General features: G+C 41.3%; 1 protein-coding gene and 2 non-coding genes across 3 annotated transcripts; all 3 read right to left on the bottom strand.

Annotated features, from left to right (window-relative positions):
* Positions 1 to 17,954: 17,954 nt before the first annotated feature.
* LOC109763066 (large ribosomal subunit protein eL30) lies at positions 17,955 to 20,789 on the bottom strand. Its single transcript, XM_020321930.4, has 5 exons — positions 20,674 to 20,789; positions 20,387 to 20,492; positions 18,576 to 18,677; positions 18,241 to 18,309; positions 17,955 to 18,139 (listed from the first exon to the last, which is right to left on the bottom strand). The coding sequence occupies exons 1-5, from the start codon at positions 20,695 to 20,697 to the stop codon at positions 18,099 to 18,101; spliced, it is 342 nt and encodes a 113-aa protein (XP_020177519.3). The 5' UTR covers positions 20,698 to 20,789; the 3' UTR covers positions 17,955 to 18,098.
* Positions 18,874 to 18,968, bottom strand: LOC120962185 (small nucleolar RNA Z103). Its single transcript, XR_005753033.1, has one exon. It is a non-coding gene; the product is annotated as a small nucleolar RNA Z103 (small nucleolar RNA).
* On the bottom strand, positions 19,223 to 19,317 carry LOC120962187 (small nucleolar RNA Z103). The gene has a single exon (XR_005753035.1). It is a non-coding gene; the product is annotated as a small nucleolar RNA Z103 (small nucleolar RNA).
* Positions 20,790 to 21,133: the final 344 nt, after the last annotated feature.

Consider the following 21,133-nt stretch of genomic DNA (forward strand, 5'->3'; position numbering starts at 1 on the left):
AGGTGAACTTAAACTCATTAGTAAACATGCTTATATGGTTACCACTCAAGTAGAACAAGTACTTAAAGCTCAGAATGACTTGCTCAATGAATTTAATAGTAAGAATAATGACTTTGTTGTTAGAGTTGCAACTAGAGGAGGTAAAGTGACTCAGGAAGCTTTGTATCCTGAGGGCCACCCTAAGAGAATTGAGCAGGATTCTCAGAGAAATAATGTTGATACACCTAGTTCTTGTAAGAGGAAGAAAAAGAAGAATGATAGGACTTTGCATGCTTCTAGTGAACCTATTGTTGACACACCTGAGAATCCCAATGATATTTCTATTTCAGATGCTGAAACACAATCAGGTAATGAACATGAACCTAGTGATAATGTTAATGATGATGTTCATGTTGATGCTCAACCTAGCAATGATAATGTAGAAATTTAACCTGCTGTTGATCTTGATAACCCACAATCAAAGAATCAACGTTATGATAAGAGAGACTTTGTTGCTAGGAAGCACGGTAAGGAAAGAGAACCTTGGGTTCAGAAACCCATGCCTTTTCCTCCTAAGCCATCCAAGAAAAAAGGATGATGAAGATTTTGAGCGCTTTGCTGAAATGATTAGACCTATCTTCTTGCGTATGTGTTTTACTGATATGCTTAAAATGAATCCTTATGCTAAGTATATGAAAGATATTGTTACAAATAAAAGAAAGATACCGGAAGCTGAAATTTCCACCATGCTTGCTAACTATACTTTTAAGGGTGGAATACCAAAGAAACTTGGAGATCCAGGAGTACCAACTATACCATGCTCCATTAAAAGAAACTATGTTAAAACTGCTTTATGTGATCTTGGAGCCGGTGTTAGTGTTATGCCTCTCTCTTTATATCGTAGACTTGATTTGAATAAGTTGACACCTACTGAAATATCTTTGCAAATGGCCGATAAATCAACTGCTATACCTGTCGGTATTTGTGAGGATGTGCCTGTTGTGGTTGCAAACGTTACTATTTTAACGGACTTTGTTATTCTTGATATCCCTGAGGACGATAGTATGTCTATAATTCTTGGAAGACCCTTTTTGAATACTACAGGGGCTGTTATTGATTGCAACAAAGGCAATGTCACTTTTCATGTTAATGGTAATGAGCATACGGTACACTTTCCGAGGAAACAACCTCAAGTCCACAGTATCAATTCTATTGAAAAAAATTCATTGATTACCATTGGAGGTTTTGAATTTCCTCTTCCTACTGTCAAAAAGAGATATGATATTCTTATTATTGGGGACGTACATATCCCCGTTGAGGTAACATAGTGTTATTCGAAAATTCTCTGGTTTCATGTGATTCGGAATGAGTTTGTTAACAAGACTTGATCAACCTTGTTAGTGGATTCCTTTTGATGAGCATGAGATGGATGAAGCTAGAAAGCACAACCTTCTGTACCCTCATTTTCCTATCTGTTATTTAGATTAAATAAAGCAAAAATAGTATTTTTCTGTCTGTTTTCTGAATTATCCGTGCAATAAAAAATACCCCGAAAATAAAAGTTCTCCAAATGCCCCGAAAATGAAATATGATTTTTTCTGGAATATTTAAGAATATCTGGAACTGAGAACACATCAGGGGGAGCTGGCACCTGGCCATGAGGGTCCAGGGCGCGCCCACCCCCTGGGCGTGCCCCCTGCCTCGTGGGCCATGGTGGTTCCCCTCCACTTATTCCAGCCACCACACACTTCTTCTTCCTCCCAAAAAAATCACCAACCAGCTCAAGCACGAGTTCTAGCTCATTTTGCTGCGATTTTCGATCTCCTTGCTCAAAGCTCCACTCACAAAACTGCTTTGGGGGATTGTTCCTTGGTATGTGACTCCTCCAATGGTCCAATTAGTTTTTGTTCTAGTGCTTTATTCATTGCAAATTTTTGCTGCCTAGGTGACCATGTTCTTGAGCTTGCATGTCAAATTTATTTGGTCCCAAGTAGTTCTAATGCATGATATAGTCTCTAGGCACTTGTAGGAGTAGTTGCTATCAATTTTATTGAGTTTGGTTCACTTTTAAGTTACTAAAATTTTCAGAAATTTTTCAGAGGAAGAAATATGTTTAGGAAAATGTACCAAGGTGGTCCTTCAAGGAAGCACGGACCCAGGCTCGCAATACACGATGCGGACAATGAACCACCGAGGGAAGCTCAAGTGCGGGCTTGTGAATGGCCGTCAGAGGACTTTATGGATCGAGCAGGACTCAAGGAAGAATTTAACGCATATGTGCGTAACGCTGATCTTGTGAGCTTCGAGGCAGATAAGTGCCGTCAGTACCACTATCTCACTGATTCCTTTGTGATAAGGTTTGAATTTTCATCATCACGCAATTCTCAAACTGTCCTGTTTGATCTTTATGAAAATTCTTATACTATGGACTTAGAGCATTTTAGCACTACTTGTAAACTCCCGCAATGGGGTAGTCCTAGTGAACCTTGCAAGTCTGAGTTTAGAGATTTTCTTGCTAGTATAACTGTGGGGGAGTCTAGAGATATAACACAAGCTACCATAGGGAGCATTCATTTTCCTGCTATACATTACTTTGCTCTCTTCATAGGTAGGTGCATCAATGGTAAGGATGAAGCATGTCACATGTGTGTCCCTGATCTCAGTGTTCTCAGGAGTGCTGTATTAGGAGATAAACATTATAATTTGGGAGCCATTGTTGCACGTAGGTTGCATAATAATAGAATTAATGGAGATTTCTTTGGTGGAATTTATGCAACCGGTCTAGCTAATTTTCTTGATATACCCATACGTGAGTATGATATTGAGTTGCCTCCTATTTATTTAGATTATGAGGCTATGGTTCGTCATCAGTTTGTTGAGAGGAACGATCAGTTCCTCCAGTACTGACTAATCTTTGACAGACGACGCACCTATCACGTTGCTCTCCCTGCTCCTACTTTGTTTGACTTTCAGGCAAAGGGGAGATATGTCATACCCAGGGAGGAGGCAAATGAGTATGAGAGGAGGACGAGGGCAGCTCGCCTCCAAGCTGCAGCCCACGATGCAATAGCCGCTGCATCTCAGTACGACCCCAACTACAACTTTGGATATCCGCCAGGCCAGCCGTGGCCATAGACCAACTTAGGCCAAAAACCTAAGCTTGGGGGAGTACGTATTTCTCACCGACATTACATTCATGTTCACACACTCATTCTAGTTGTCGGTGCTCATACTTTTTCATTGTACTATCCATGCTAGTTTATTTTCCTTTTTATTCTTTCTTCTTGTGTGTTTGAAAAACCTTAAGAAAAACCAAAAAAATTAGTAGTAGCTATTAGCTAGTTTACTTCCATGATGTAGTAGTAATAATTAAAAGAAAACCCAAAAATATTTCATGTTCTTCTTTTGCTTGTTGGGAGCTTTACCGTGTAAATAGTTTTATTTCTATTTCTTTTCTTTGGGGGTCGAGAGGAGAAGACCATAATGAAATCGTTGAAGTGGCTCTTATATGCATTATTGTTGATTTAACCAAGAGCCCATATTACCTTGTCTTCTCCTGTTTATTGAATGCCTGCAGATTCCAGCTTAGTCCAATGCACGTGCACTATTATTATTATTCACATCGTTCGGTCGTGCAAGTGAAAGGCAATTATGACGATATATGATGGACTGATTGAGATAAGAGAAGCTGGTATGAACTCGACCTCTCTTGTTTTTGTAAATATGATTAGTTCATCGTTCTTGATTCAGCCTATTATGAATGAACATGTTTGCAATGACAATTAGAGATTATAGTTGCTTGTGCCATGCTTAATTAGCTAGGAGTTTATAATGGTTTACCTTGCGTGCCAACATGCTATTAAAATGGTTGTGATGTGGTATGATAGGGTGGTATCCTCCTTTGAATGATTCAAGTGACTTGACTTGGCACATGTTCACACATGTAGTTGAAACAAATCAACATAGCCTTCACGATATTTATGTTCATGGTGGATTATATCCTACTCATGCTTGCACTCAATGTTTATTAATTTTAATGCATGTTCATGATTGTCGTCGCTCTCTAGCTAGTCGCTTCCCAGTCTCTTTCTAGCCTTCACTTGTACTAAGCGGGAATACTGCTTGTGCATCCAATCCCTTAAACCCCAAAGTTATTCCATATGAGTCCACTATACCTTCCTATATGCGGTATCTACCTGCCGTTCCAAGTAAATTTGTATGTGCCAAACTCTAAACCTTCAAATGAAATTCTGTTTTGTATGCTCGAATAGCTCATGTATCAACTAGGGATGTCTGTATCCTCCATGCTAGGCGGGTTATTCTCAAGAGGAGTGGACTCCGCTCCTCACTCACGAGAAAATGGCTAGTTACCGGGATGCCCAGTCCCATGCTCTAAGCAAATCAAATCAAAATAATTGCAAACAAAACTCCCCCAGGATTGTTGTGTGGACAGTACCCATTGTTTCGGACCAGCCGTGGAGTGTGCTTGTTGGTGGAGGGGGAGTATAAACTTTACCATTCTGTTTGGGAACCGCCTATAATGTGTGTAGCATGGAAGATATCGAGATCTCTCGGTTGTTATGTTGACAATGAAAGTATGCCGCTCAAAATATTATTTATCTCTATTTCAAAAATCGAGCTCTGGCACCTCTACAAATCCCTGCTTCCCTCTGCGAAGGGCCTATCCATTTACTTTTATGTTGAGTCATCACCCTCTTATTAAAAAGCACCAGTTGGAGAGCACCGCTGTCATTTGCATCCATTACTATTAATTTATATTGAGTATGACTATGACTGGATCTCTTTTACTATGAATTACAATGTTTAGTCAGTCCTTGATCTTTAAAGGTGCTCTGCATTTATGTTTTGCGGTCTCAGAAAGGGCTAGCGAGATACCATCTTGTTATATCATATCATGATTGTTTTGAGAAAGTGTTGTCATCCGAGATTTATTATTGTTGCTCGCTAGTTGATTATGCCATTGATATGAGTAAACATGAGACCTAAGTGTTATTGTGAATATGGTTAGTTCATAATCTTTGCTGAAAACTTGAATGCTGGCTTTACACATTTACAACAACAAGAGCAAACCGAGTTTGTAAAAGTTTTTCTTGATCACTTTCAGTTTGTCAACTGAAATGCTTGAGGACAAGCAAAGGTTTAAGCTTGGGGGAGTTGATACGTCTCCGTCGTATCTACTTTTCCAAACACTTTTGCCCTTGTTTTGGACTCTAACTTGCATGATTTGAATGGAACTAACCTGGACTGACGTTGTTTTCAGCAGAATTGCCATGGTGTTATTTTTGTGTAGAAACAAAAGTTCTCGGAATGACCTGAAACTTCACGGAGATTATTTTTGGAAATAATAAAAAATATTGGCGAAAGAATCAAGGCCAGGGGGCCCACACCCTGTCCACGAGGGTGGGAGGCGCGCCTGCCCCCCTAGGCGCGCCCCCTGCCTCGTGGGCCCCCTGGTGCTCCACCGACCTCAACTCCAACTCTATATATTCATGTTCGGGGAGAAAAAATCAGAGAGAAGGATTCATCGCGTTTTACGATACGGAGCCGCCGCCAAGCCCTAATCTCTCTCGGGAGGGCTGATCTGGAGTCCGTTCGGGGCTCCGGAGAGGGCAATCCGTCGCCATCGTCATCATCAACCATCCACCATCACCAATTTCATGATGCTCACCGCCGTGCGTGAGTAATTCCATCGTAGGCTTGCTGGACAGTGATGGGTTGGATGAGATTTATCATGTAATCGAGATAGTTTTGTTAGGGTTTGATCCCTAGTATCCACTATGTTCCGAGATTGATGTTGCTATGACTTTGCTTAATGCTTGTCACTAGGGCCCAAGTGCCATGATTTCAGATCTGAACCTATTATGTTTTCATGAATATATGTGAGTTCTTGATCCTATCTTGCAAGTCTATAGTCACCTATTATGTGTTATGATCCGGCAACCCTGAAGTGAGAATAATCGGGACCACTCCCGGTGATGACCGTAGTTTGAGGAGTTCATGTATTCACTATGTGTTAATGCTTTGGTCCGGTACTCTATTAAAAGGAGGCCTTAATATCCCTTAGTTTCCAATAGGACCCCACTGCCACGGGAGGGTAGGACAAAAGATGTCATGCAAGTTCTTTTCCATAAGCACGTATGACTATATTCGGAATACATGCCTACATTACATTGATGAATTGGAGCTAGTTCTGTGTCACCCTATGTTATAACTGTTACATGAATGATCGCATCCGGCATAATTCTCCATCACCGATCCAATGCCTACGAGCTTTTCACATATTTTTCTTCGCTTATTTACTTTTCCGTTGCCACTGTTATAATCACTACAAAACTATCACCGTTACTTTTGCCACCGTTACCGCTACTATCATACTACTTTGCTACTAAATACTTTGCTGCAGATACTAAGTTATCCAGGTGTGGTTGAATTGACAACTCCACTGCTAATACTTGCGAATATTCTTTGGCTCCCCTTGTGTCGAATCAATAAATTTGGGTTGAATACTCTACCCTCGAAAACTGTTGCGATCCCCTATACTTGTGGGTTATCACTCTCCTTCGCAGGCTTGTGAGGCTTACGAGGTTGCTTAGCTTGCACACACGCATGGCACTTAGAGCCTTTGGCTAAATGAAACTCGGGATTAAGTCCATCTTAGCTAGCCGCATCATACAACCGAAATTTATGTGACAAAGACGTGAATGCCAAACCTCAGATTCGTTCACATTAGAATGAATTTGGTTCACGACTTTATTACAGAAATCCTCCAGGGAAAGGCGGAACAAACCGCCACAGTCATAACCTTTTCCAACAAATAGTCCATACCGAGATATGACTACTTTGTTAGACTCAAATACTAACTTAAACCCTTCTTTACATAGAAGGGAGACACTAACGAGATTCTTCTTTATGGTGGGGACATGCTGCACGTTCTTCAGTTGCATGATCTTTCCCGAAGTAAACTTCAGATCTACCGTGCCAACACCATGAACAGAATCATGCGAGCCATTCCCCATCAGGACGGAACAATCTCGTGCGACCTGGTAAGAAGAAAACAACGACACATCAGCACACACATGAATATTGGCCCCAGTGTCAACCCACCAATCGGTGGACTGACAAACTGAAATGAGCTTGGAGGCCGGCCAAGAGGAGCTCGGCGGGCGGCGAAGAATAGTTCGGCAGCCGGGCGGAGGGCTGCTACCTCTTGAGCACTGCATTGGTTTTCCCTTGAAGAGGAAAGGGTGATGCAGCAAAGTAGCGTAAGTATTTCCCTCAGTTTTTGAGAACCAAGGTATCAATCCAGTAGGAGGCCACGCACGAGTCCCTCGCACCTACACAAACAAATAAATCCTCGCAACCAACGCGATAAGGGGTTGTCAATCCCTACATGGTCACTTACGAGAGTGAGATCTGATAGATATGATAAGATAATATTTTTGGTATTTTTATGATAAAGATGCAAAGTAAAGAAAGTAAAATAAAAACGGCGCTAGAAATAGCTTGTTGTCGGGAGATTAATATGATGGAAAATAGACCCGGGGGCCATAGGTTCGCTAGTGGCTTCTCTCAAGAGTATAAGTATTTACGGTGGGTGAACAAATTACTGTTGAGCAATTGACAGAATTGAGCATAGTTATGAGAATATCTAGGTATGATCATGTATATAGGCATCACGTCCGAGACAAGTAGACCGACTCCTGCCTGCATCTACTACTATTACTCCACACATCGACCGCTATCCAGCATGCATCTAGAGTATTAAGTTCATAAGAACAGAGTAACGCTTTAAGTAAGATGACATGATGTAGAGGGATAAACTCATGCAATATGATATAAACCCCATCTTGTTATCCTCGATGGCAACACTACTATACGTGCCTTGCTGCCCCTACTGTCACTGGGAAAGGACACCGCAAGATTGAACCCAAAGCTAAGCACTTCTCCCATTGCAAGAAAGATCAATCTAGTAGGCCAAACCAAACTAATAATTCGAAGAGACTTGCAAAGATAAACAATCATACATAAAAGAATTCAGAAGATTCAAATATTTTTCATAGATAAACTTGATGATAAACCCACGATTCATCGTTCTCAACAAACACACCGCAAAAGAAGATTACATCGAATAGATCTCCACGAGAGAGGGGGAGAACGTTGTATTGAGATCCAAAAAGAGAGAAGAAGCCATCTAGCTAATAACTATGGACCCGAAGGTCTGAGGTAAACTACTCACACATCATCGGAGAGGCTATGTTGTTGATGTAGAAGCCCTCCGTGATCGATGCCCCCTCTGGCGGAGCTCCGGAACAAGCCCCAAGATGGGATCACATGGGTACAGAAGGTTGCGATGGTGGAATTAGGTTTTTGGCTCCGTATCTGGTAGTTTGGGGGTACGTAGGTATATATAGGAGGAAGGAGTACGTCGGTGGAGCAACAGGGGGCCCACGAGGGTGGAGGGCGCGCCCAGGGAGGTAGGCGCGCCCCCCTACCTCGTGCCCTCCTGGTTGATGTCTTGACGTAGGGTCCATGTTCTCTGGATCACGTTCGTTCCGAAAATCACGTTCCCGGAGGTTTCATTCCGTTTGGACTCCGTTTGATATTCTTTTTCTGCGAAACTCTGAAATAGGCAAAAAAACAACAATTCTGGGCTGGGCGTCTGGTTAATATGTTAGTCCCAAAAATAATATAAAAGTGTATAATAAAGCCCAATAATGTCCAAAACATAATATAATATAGCATGGAACAATCAAAAATTATAGATACGTTGGAGACGTATCAAGCATCCCCAAGCTTAATTCCTGCTCGTCCTCGAGTAGGTAAATGATAAAAACAGAATTTTTGATGTGGAATGCTACTTGGCGTAATTTCAATGTAATTCTTCTTAATTGTGGTATGAATATTCAGATCCGAAAGATTCAAGATAAATGTTCAATATTGACATAAAAATAATAATACTTCAAGCATACTAACTAAGCAATTATGTCCTCTCAAAATAACATGGCCAAAGAAAGTTCATCCCTACAAAATCATATAGTTTAGTCATGCTCCATTTTCGTCACACAAGAATGCTCTCATCATGCACAACCCCGATGACAAGCCAAGCAATTGTTTCATACTTTAGTAATCTCAAACTTTTTCAATCTTCACGCAATACATGAGCGTGAGCCATGGATATAGCACTATGGGTGGAATAGAATATAATGATGGGGGTTATGTGGAGAAGACAAAAAAGGAGAAATTCTCACATCAAGGAGGCTAATCAATGAGCTATGGAGATGCCCATCGATTGATGTTAATGCAAGGAGTAGGGATTGCCATGCAACGGATGCACTAGAGCTATAAATATGTGAAAGCTCAACAAAAGAAACTAAGTGGGTGTGCATCCAATTTGCTTGCTCATGAAGACCTAGGGCACTTGAGGAGGCCCATTTTTGGAATATACAAGCCAAGTTCTATAATGAAAAATTCCCACTAGTATATGAAAGTGACAAAACAAGAGACTCTCTATCATGAAGATCATGGTGCTACTTTGAAGCACAAGTGTGGAAAAAAAGGATAGTAGCATTGTCCCTTCTCTCTTTTTCTCTCATTTTTTTGGGCCTTCTTCTTTTTTTATGGCCTTTCTCTATTTTTTTTATTCCTCACTTGGGACAATGCTCTAGAAAATGATGATCATCACCCTTCTATTTATTTACAACTCAATGATTACAACTCGATACTAGAACAAAGTATGACTCTATATGAATGCCTCCGGCGGTGTACCGGGATATGCAATGAACCAATAGTGACATGTATGAAAGAATTATGAACGGTGGCTTTGCCACAAATACTATGTCAACTACATGATCATGCAAAGCAACATGACAATGATGAACGTGTCATGATAAATGGAACGGTGGAAAGTTGCATGGCAATATATCTCGGAATGGCTATGGAAATGCCATAATAGGTAGGTATGGTGGCTGTTTTGAGGAAGATATAAGGAGGTTTATGTGTGAAAGAGCGTATCATATCACGGGGTTTGGATGCACCGGCGAAGTTTGCGCCAACTCTCAATGTGAGAAAGGGCAATGCACGGTACCGAAGAGGCTAGCAATGATGGAAAGGTGAGAGTGCGTATAATCCATGGACTCAACATTAGTCATAAAGAACTCACATACTTATTGCAAAAATCTACAAGTCATCAAAAACCAAGCACTACGCGCATGCTCCTAGGGGGATAGATTGGTAGGAAAAGACCATCGCTCGTCCCCGACCGCCACTCATAAGGAGGACAATCAAAGAACACCTCATGTTTCAAATTTATTACATAACGTTTACCATACGTGCATGCTACGGGACTTGCAAACTTCAACACAAGTATTTCTCAAATTCACAACTACTCAATTAGCACAACTTTGATATCACTACCTCCATGTCTCAAAACAATCATCAAGCATCAAACTTCTCTTAGTATTCAATGCACTCATAAGAAAGTTTTTACTAGTCTTGAATACCTAGCATATTAGGATTATTTAAGCAAATTACCATGCTATTTAAGACTCTAAAAATAATCTAAGTGAAGCACGAGAGATCAATAGTTTCTATAAAACAAATCCACCATCGTGCTCTAAAAGATGTAAGTGAAGCACTAGAGCAAAAACTATATAACTCAAAAGATATAAGTGAAGCACATAGAGTATTCTAATAATTTCCGAATCATCTGTGTCTCTCTCAAAAGGTGTGTACAGAAAAGATGATTGTGGTAAACTAAAAAGCGAAGACTCAAATCATACAAGACGCTCCAAGCAAAACACATATCATGTGGTGAATAAAAATATAGCTCCAAGTAAAGTTACCGATGGAAGTAGACGAAAGAGGGGATGCCTTCCGGGGCATCCCCAAGCTTTGGCTTTTAGGTGTCCTTAGATTATCTTGGGGGTGCCATGGGCATCCCCAAGCTTAGGCTCTTGCCACTCCTTGTTTCATAATCCATCAAATCTTTCACCCAAAACTTGAAAACTTCACAACACAAAACTTAACAGAAAATCTCGTGAGCTCCGTTAGCGAAAGAAAACAAAACACCACTTCAAGATACTGTAATGAACTCATTCTTTATTTATATTGGTGTTAAACTTACCGTATTCCAACTTCTCTATGGTTTATAAACTATTTTACTAGCCATAGATTCATCAAAATAAGCAAACAACACACGAAAAATAGAATCTGTCAAAAACAGAACAGTCTGTAGTAATCTGTAACTAACGCAAACTTCTGGAACTCCAAAAATTCAGCCAAAATAGGACGACCTAGACAATTTATTTATTGATCAGAAGCAATTGGAATCAATATTTTATCACGTTCTGGTGATTTTTAACAATTATTTTCGTGAACAGAAAGTTTCTGGAATTTACAGCAAGATCAAATAACTATCATCCAAGAAGATCCTATAGGTTTAACTTGGCACAAACACTAATTAAAACATAAAAACAAATCTAACCAGAGTCTAGAACAAATCTTATTCCTAAACAGAAGCAAAAAGCAAAAAATAAAAAATAAAATTGGGTTGCCTCCCAACAAGCGCTTTTCTTTAAAGCCTTTTAGCTAGGCATTGATAATCTTAATGATGCTCACATGAAAGACAAGAATTGAAGCGCAAAGAGAGCATCATAAAACACGTGACAAACACATCTAAGTCTAACATACTTCCTATGCATAGGCATATTATAAGTAAACAAATTTGCAAGGCAAGCAAAAACTAGCATATGCAAGGAAGAAGAAAGTGACGATAGAAATCTCAACATGACGATAGGTAATTTATTATCATGAAAATTTCTACGACCATATTTTCCTCTCTCATAATAATTACATGTGGGATCATAAGCAAATTCAACAAAATAGCTATCACATAAAATATTTTCAACACGATCCACATGCATGCAAAGTTGACACTCTTCCGAAATAGTGGGGTTAACATTAACTAAAGTCATGACCTCTCCAAACCCACTTTTATCAAAAATTTCACAAGATTGAATATTCTACAAATATGTGGGATCTAAAGTTGACACTCTTCCAAACCCACTTTCAATATTATTGCAAACAATATTATCAATCTCATATTCATCATGGGGCTCAAATAAATTTTCAAGATCATAAGAAGAATCACCCCAATCATGATCATTGCAACAAGTAGTAGACATAACAAAACTAGCATCCCCAAGCTTAGGGTTTTGCATATTAGCACAATTGGCATTAAGAGAATTTATAATAACATCATTGCAATCATGCTTTTCATTGAAGGAACTACCATGTATGGGTGCAATAGCAACGATCTCATGTTTAACGTAAGGAACTATAGCAAATTCATCTTCATAAATATTGGAATCATGGCCACAAGGATAGCAAGCATCATGTTCATCAAGGGATATTTCAATCAAATCATCGGAATCATAATTATCTATAGATTCGTGCATATCATTATTTTCTTTAGAAGCAACGGTCATTCTTTCAATAAATTCTTGGACATAGACATTATGAGCAAAGTTTTCATTGCAATATTTAAGTATGACGGAATTTTCAGATTTGTTGAGAGTAAAATCATACTTTTCAATTAAAGAAGCAACTTCATGAGCACCCTTAAAAATGACAAATTCTTCAATTTGTTCGATATCATAGTAACTATAAACACCCTTTGCATAAGAAGATAAGATTTCATTATCATTGGACTCACATAGGTAGGGAAGGTGTTTTTAGGGTTCTTAGAGCAACAAGTAAAATCACACATTTCACAAAGATTCCAAGCATAACATAGCAATTTGTTTATTTGATTCCATAAGAGTCTCCCCTTTTCAGACAAACGATGGCGCACAAAATGAGCATGCTCATCTAAAGATTTCCCATCAACTAGGCTAGTTGGGGTTTCAGCACGAGCGCATAAGGATCGAAGATGATCCAAGTAGAACACTTTAAGTGGATCCATATCAATAGATTTTCAGCAAGCGAAGATGCAAGCATATAGAAGGCACATGGCGACACGAGCAAACAAAAAGCAAGCGAAAAAGAGGCGAACGGAAAAAAGAGGGCGAATAAAACGGCAAGGGTGAAAGTGGGGGAGAGGAAAACGAGAGGCAAATGGCAAATAATGTAATGCGGGAGATAAGGGTTTGTGATGGGTACTTGGTATGTTGACTTTTGCGTAGACTCCCCGGCAACGGCGCCAGAAATCCTTCTTGCTACCTCTTGAGCACTGCGTTGGTTTTCCCTTGAAGAGGAAATGGTGATGCAGCAAAGTAGCGTAAGTATTTCCCTCAGTTTTTGAGAACCAAGGTATCAATCCAGTAGGAGGCCACGCACGAGTCCCTCGCACCTACACAAACAAATAAATCCTCGCAACCAACGCGATAAGGGGTTGTCAATCCCTACACGGTCACTTACGAGAGTGAGATCTGATAGATATGATAAGATAATATTTTTGGTATTTTTATGATAAAGATGCAAAGTAAAGAAAGTAAAATAAAAATGGCGCTAGAAATAGCTTGTTGTCGGGAGATTAATATGATGGAAAATAGACCCGGGGGCCATAGGTTTCGCTAGTGGCTTCTCTCAAGAGCATAAGTATTTACGGTGGGTGAACAAATTACTGTTGAGCAATTGACAGAATTGAGCATAGTTATGAGAATATCTAGGTATGATCATGTATATAGGCATCACGTCCGAGACAAGTAGACCGACTCCTGCCTGCATCTACTACTATTACTCCACACATCGACCGCTCTCCAGCATGCATCTAGAGTATTAAGTTCATAAGAACAGAGTAACACTTTAAGTAAGATGACATGATGTAGGGGGATAAACTCATGCAATATGATATAAACCCCATCTTGTTATTCTCGATGGCAACAATATTATACGTGCCTTGCTGCCCCTACTGTCACTGGGAAAGGACACCGCAAGATTGACCCAAAGCTAAGCACTTCTCCCATTGCAAGAAAGATTAATCTAGTAGGCCAAACCAAACTGATAATTCGAAGAGACTTGCAAAGATAACCAATCATACATAACAGAATTCAGAAGATTCAACTATTGTTCATAGATAAACTTGATCATAAACCCACAATTCATCGGTCTCAACAAACACACCGCAAAGAAGATTACATCGAATAGATCTCCACGAGAGAGGGGGAGAACATTGTATTGAGATCCAAAAAGAGAGAAGAAGCCATCTAGCTAATAACTATGGACCCGAAGGTTTGAGGTAAACTACTCACACATCATCGGAGAGGCTATGGTGTTGATGTAGAAGCCTTCCGTGATCGATGCCCCCTCCGGCGGAGCTCCGGAACAGGCCCCAAGATGGGATCTCACGGGTACAGAAGGTTGCGGCGGTGGAATTAGGTTTTTGGCTCCGTATTTGGTAGTTTGGGATACGTAGGTATATATAGGAGGAAAGAGTACGTCGGTGGAGCAACAGGGGGCCCATAAGGGTGGAGGGCGCGCCCAGGAGGGTAGGCGCGCCCCCCTACCTCGTGCCCTCCTGGTTGATGTCTTTACGTAGGGTCCAAATCATCCGGATCACGTTCGTTCCGAAAATCACGTTCCCGAAGGTTTCATTCCGTTTGGACTCCGTTTGATATTCTTTTTCTGCGAAACTCTGAAATAGGCAAAAAAACAGCAATTCTGGGCTGGGCCTCTGGTTAATAGGTTAGTCCCAAAAATAATATAAAAGTGTATAATAAAGCCCAATAATGTCCAAAATAGAATATAATATAGCATGGAACAATCAAAAATTATATATACGTTGGAGACGTATCAAGGGCTTGGTGCGTCGGTCGTGCGGCCGGCGCAACAGCCGTGGACAGGCTCACGGCCGACGGGGAGGAGGTCGGCGGAGGCCTACCGCGGCAGCCGGAGGCGCCGAATCCCACACCGGCTGCCTCCCGATTCGGCGGCGTCCGGGCGGCTGCGAGCCGGCTACCGGCGAGGGAGGCGACGGGGGCGACGGTGGCGGAGGGCGGCGGCGGGGATGTGGGGTGGTGGCGGCGCCGACGACGAGGTTTTGGGCGGTCGCGGCGGCGGATTCCGGCCGGCTGGTCTTCGGGCAGGCGGACGGGCGCGGGCGGGAAAGGAAAGGAAATGGCGGCTGGGCGTTTGCGCGCGGTGGCTGGTTTTGGACCAGATGCACCTCGTGATATAAATTTGCACCGCGAGGTGTTGTATTTTACATCACGAGGAGGCCGCGGTCCAATTCTTTTTGCATATGGACCGTCTGTTGGAGCAGCTTTTTTGCCCTCCAAAAGTTAGCTACTTTTACATTTCGACCATCTATTGGAGATGCTCTAAGGATAGAGTGAGTAGCATTGGAATTTGGTTTTTAAGTGTTGCTAATGTAGGGTTTTTTTCTTTTAATGTGACGTTGGTTACTTCGAAGTCGAAATCTCAAGTAGCAATCAATCAAAGCTAAGAAAGAAAAATATCCGGTCAGCTAAGTTGAGAGTCCTTGCTGGTTAACCATGCATTTGGACGATTGGTGAAGCAACGAATCATTTTTTTAAGTTCGGGAAGCATCTAGTGCTAACCTAGATTCAGGTACTAGGTGACTCTTCACATGATCTGTTGAATGCGATTCAGAATTAGACCAATAAAACATGTATGAGAGCCTCCACAGATGAAGCCAATTTTTTTACATGAAAAACGAAAAGACCCACCATATATCAAGAAAACCATCTAGTACTAGAGATGAAAAACGAAAAGTTGAAGGATTGTTTTCATGTCAAGTTGACATTAATTTCTTTGATAGAAACCGTGCAAATTCGTCGAATAACCGGCGATGTTGCGTAGTACTGACCACACAACTCAACTCACTCCACGGTGGAATATTGACTGCTTGACTGATTTCAAACTTGAGTCTGTGTTTACTTGAGACTTGACTTGAGTACCAAAATGGCACGGCACGGCAGGCTGTCAGTTGTCACCGTGCCCTCCAACATTCAAACACAGGAATTTTCATCAGAAGAGAAAAATGTGACGATTCCCGCACGGAACAAAATGCTTGCACCTATTTCGGTACCTGGCCCCAGTTGGCCTCTACAGATCCCTGGAATCTCAACTTACGACTAGAGAATCACCGAGAATCTTAGTCGCTTTGTTGCTACGGAAAAACAAATCCTAAATAGAGATTCCGTTGTGAACTCTGAAGCCACGACCCAACAGCTGCTACAATAATTGGCTGGAATCAAAGCTCGCGCAGAATAATTGCAACGGTTGCTGCACGTACCTTATTATCATCCGACGGAACGTCACCACCTAAGCATGGGCGCCCTTCGCTGCGACCTACTCACTGGTATGATGGAATCATTACGACGTGGAATCTTTAGCCATTATGGCAGTACCAAGTTTTTCTTAAGATATTTTCAGCCACGGTAAGTACAAATTTGATGAATCGTATTACATGTGTATTACTCCCTCCGTTCCTAAATATAAGTCTGTGGAAAGATTCCACTATGAATCACATACGGATGTATGTAGATGCATTTTATAGTGTAGATTCACTCATTTTGCTTCATATGTAGTCCATAGTGAAATCTCTACAAAGACTTATATTTAGGAACGGAGGGAGTACATATCTAAGTATTATGTTATTGATTTTACGCGGGGAGTGGTGCAATTTTTTTTTGTTTTATCTATATTGGATTGAGTCATTTAGATGTATTATCGGTTGTTAGCTGGGTAGCGCATTCTCATTGCATCTGGATGCTTATTCTATGACAATTTAGTTGACATGAGGATGGCTAGTTTAGTTGGCAAGCACGGTAATTTTCTAGTAAAAATCAAATTGAGGACAGATATGCTTTGCTTACCAACTAACTCGTCATAGTTAACAAATATAAAATACCAAAAAATGTTGGATTTCCATGGTCGAATCCCGAGCGCTCAAGACTTATGGACGTCCTAAAGTTTTGCAGCGCAAAAAAGCATGTACAAGTCGAGTTGGTAAGTGGTAGGACGGGGTTGGTGGCCAGCCAAAGTTGTCGCGTCCATTGGCTGCGCCGCTAATGCATCTTTTGGTTTGTTCTTCAACAGTATAGAGCCGTGTGGAGCAGGCGGAAATTCGGAAGCGAAACGTGGAACGCATCAACAACGTACTCCAAAACCAACTTCTTTTCATTTCAACCAACTTCTTTTCTTTTCCTTGCGATAAGACGACGACACGAGAAAATCGGTAGTGGCATGCTCTTTGAGGAGAAAAAGCGGACGCAAGTTAACGACAATGAACATGATTCGTTGTACAGAGCCCATTTACGATCAGATTAGGTTCAGTACTTGGGAATCAATAGGCTCGTCTCCGTGTATTTCCACTGATTACTCATAGCTATAACGCAAAATATCAAACGTGGGGAAGAGAAGGCGTGCTAAGACAGTGAGAAACTAAGGAGGTCTTTGTTTCCAGAGACTTTTTGTGTAGATACTAGAAAAAGTCCTGTCCTCTTAGGTTTCTAAAAAGAAAGGTCCCTCTTAGAGATTATTTTACCAAACAAGAGGGTCTACTAGGAATTAAAAGTTGCTTTTTGGACTAAATGAAGAAGAGTCTTTTTTGGGACTTTTTAGGACTTTTTCAACAATGCCCCTCCCTGCACCCATTGCCCCGCCGTCCCATGGTGTTGTTTGGTTGTTATTTTTCTGTATACTAGGGGTGTCATTTAATAACCTAGGGGTGTCATTTAATAACCTCTAGGAAGGTACTCTTTTTAGTCCCTGGAAACAAATAGGGAGGGATTTTTTAGGGACTAGGGACTTTTTAGTTGGGACTAGAGACTTTTTAGTTAGGACTAGAAAAAGTCCTAGGACTTATGAACCAAACAGGGCCTAAACTACAGATCACACATAGCAACACACAGAAAACTCTGATCACAGCAAAACCATGCTTGCTGACAGCAGCACCACGAAGAGCAATCAATCAAGCCAGGAACAGAACCTTTTGATCCAAAACCATAGTCCCATCAAACTTGATTGACTGATAAATGATGTACACAAGACCAAATCAAGTCCAGCAAGAACTACACTCTAGAACCACCTTAGATGACGCATCAGACGAGACACTGAAAATGGCATACACAGGTTTACTGGCCAGCTGGTGTTGCGTTGATGATGTCGGAATCGCCTGAAAATTCAACACAAGGAACAGAGCATGATCAGAAACCCAGTTGTTGTATATCAAAGTATGAACCAGGTAAAACAATTGAGAGATGCGGTGGTAGATACCAGGGTCGATGATACTCAGGCAGCAGACTCGGAAGTATTTACCACACGCAGTTCCCAAATCAACATTGTCTGGAAATCAAACATTGGCGCTGTTACTTTTGAACAGTATATTATTGAGATAATAAAAAAGTTTGACATGATTATGACTGCTTTACCATCTTATATGCACTATTTCAAACTATTGATTAGCTTACTACTATACTTCCACAGCAAAGTAATAGACAGGACTGTGAGCCAAGTAGGAAGGGTTTCGCAGTGTCATGGGAAGAAGTGAACATCATCTCACAGAACTCACCACTAGACAAAAGTTGGATTAAATAGGAATGCAAACTTACTTCCATGGTAGTGGTGGACAGTGATCTTCGCCAACATAGCATAGTACTCAATCTCAGACTTGCGGAGCGGAGGGCAGTTGTTAGCAAGGATCACAAGCTTTGCTGTAAATAGGATGCAACCACATTATTTGATATCAGACTGTCAACCATCATCAAATTACAAAAGAAACAACGTGAAATTGCTGTTACGCCAAGCAGAAGAAATCTCCTACTAATAAGCAGTGATATATCAGGAGAATTATTAAGGCATAGAGTTATCCACAATGGCCATATGAATACAGGCATGTGCAATGGCTAGGAGGATCAGAGTACTGGCTTGGTTTCTCTGAAGAGAAATAATAGCGCTCAGCATGTTCATTGTCGATCATCTGGGGAAAGGATCATCATATCCTCCAAATAGAATGGCACATTGAAAACGAATAGAATGCGTAGTAAATCTAGCATAGAGAAACCTACATCTATTTGTAGAAATTTGAGAATTACTATTGACTCATACTCGATGGCCATATGAATAGATCCACTAGTAATCAGTTTTCAACGCCTAATGGGCGCATCAAAACAATAAAGAAGACATAGATGGTGCCAAACAAAGATAACAAACCACAAAACAGTAGCAAGCAATGAAGAACAAAAATCTGTACTACTGGGCAGATCAGAGTCCTGGCTTGGTTTCTCCTAAGAGAAATTATAGCGCTCAGCATGTTCATTGTCGATCATCTGGGGAAAGGATCATCATGTCCACCAAAGTAGTACGTGTACGTCAAAGAAATTTGCAGATCATAGCTTAGGCTGAGCTAGTTAATTGTTTATCATCTAGGTAAAGGATCATCCTTATCTAGTTCAAAATAACATAGGTACAGCATATAAAATCTAAATAAATATATATATATAGGTAAATTGTTTGGGGCACCTAGGTGCCTGGGCAGTGGGCACCTAGCATTAGTACCTCACATGTCAACCCATTTGCATTTATATATATATATATATATATATATATATATATATATATATATATATATATATATATATATAATATCAACACAATCCACATAATAGTTGCACATCTTAAAAGCATGAGATAATTTTGGAGGGACTAACGAAATTTCAAGCACCTAACTGGAGTACAACACATAACAGAACAGAATGCTACCAAGTAATCAAGTACTAAAATGTTTGATAACAGGCATTACCAGTCAACTCTCTAATAAACATACAGAAATGCCGAATCACTATGAGATATACACCACCATCAGCTACTGGACCACAGCAATGAGCCCATATTATTAGAAGAGCCAGGGTGAAGCTGATCACTATGGCATCGACTCATACACAGCAGCAATGAGATACACTGGTAATCAGTTTTTGCGATGCGCAAGAACACATTTCAACGTCCATTTATCCAAAATCAAAGCTTAGAAGGTCACACCAACAGAAACTCGAGCGTTTCCTGACTAAAACTCGGGATCTAAACACCATATTATGTAGGGATTATTCCATCTGTGCCCCCAATTCCTTAGTTGTGCTCAGTTTTCCCCACATGGGTAAAAGTGAGGGATTTTGAGCAATTTTTCGGGGGCAAAAGTGAGGAAAATGTGAAAGCAGAAAACCCGACGCATGGGGAAAAGTGAGGAAAAAGTTAACGAATGGGGAAAACTGAGCACAACTAAGGAACCGGGGGCATAGAATTAATAATCCCTATTATGTATATTCAACTAGAAAATACTAGCATACAATTCGCACAAACTAGGGCCCATGAAACACATGCAATACTGAGCGCGGTGGAAACTATGCAAGGGAGGATGGGTTCTTACCCTTGGAGTTCCTGAGGGTCCTGAGGACGGTCTTGTAGCCGAGCGTGTACTTGCCGCTCTTCATGACAAGCTGCAGCTTGTTGTTGATGTTGTCCCCCGACTTCTTCTGCGCCATCACAACAAATACACCGGAAATCAGCAAGACAGAAAGAACAGAACACCGTGAGGAACGGGAAAAGGAACCGAAGTGAATGGCGGGAACCGGCAAAGCTACAGAAGAGCGTCGCGGCAGGTCGACATGAACATGGGGATAGATCAGGGTGGTGGGCGGGGAAGGGGGGTGTTACCGTCTTCTTGGTGGAGGTCACCATGGTTGCGCCCCGAGGAGAAGTGGCGGCGTCGGCTGCGGCTTCTGCTCGGGGATGTCTGCGAGGTGGAGGAGTCAGTTGCGCTAGGGTTTGGATTATAAAGCCCGGGGGGGGGGGGGGGGGGGGGGGGGGGTTTGCTCGGCGTGGGCTTAGTGAGCTGCGGCATGGAATTGCCCAGTGGGCTTTCGGGCCGAATTTATTGAAAGAAGTCTATTTTTCACCCCAAATGCGGTCCGAGGGACAAATACCCCCTAAGTCGAATTTGGTATGATTTTAACCCTCAAATCATCAAAACCGGGTAAATTCCCCCCTGAGTGGTTTTGCTCAGATTTTAGGCGGTTTTCTGATTTGAGTGTGTGACCGGGCGTGTAGGTCGAGAGAGTAAAGGGGTGTTCACATGGTATGGTTGGGTTGAGTCAAGTTGAATGCAGCGTGGCAC

Source organism: Aegilops tauschii, chromosome 3 (genome assembly GCF_002575655.3).
Source record: "Aegilops tauschii subsp. strangulata cultivar AL8/78 chromosome 3, Aet v6.0, whole genome shotgun sequence".
NCBI classification, from domain to species: Eukaryota; Viridiplantae; Streptophyta; class Magnoliopsida; order Poales; family Poaceae; genus Aegilops; species Aegilops tauschii.

What these genes read in the sequence shown, in the direction of transcription:
- LOC109763066 (XM_020321930.4), bottom strand. Translation starts at nt 20,697, where the DNA reads ATGGTGACCTCCACCAAGAAGACG. An exon ending in TGACCTCCACCAAGAAGACG is followed by an intron (nt 20,493 to 20,673) that starts GTAACACCCCCC and finishes GTGATGGCGCAG; the next exon opens with AAGAAGTCGGGGGACAACAT. An exon ending in CCTGAGTATCATCGACCCTG is followed by an intron (nt 18,140 to 18,240) that starts GTATCTACCACC and finishes TTGAATTTTCAG; the next exon opens with GCGATTCCGACATCATCAAC.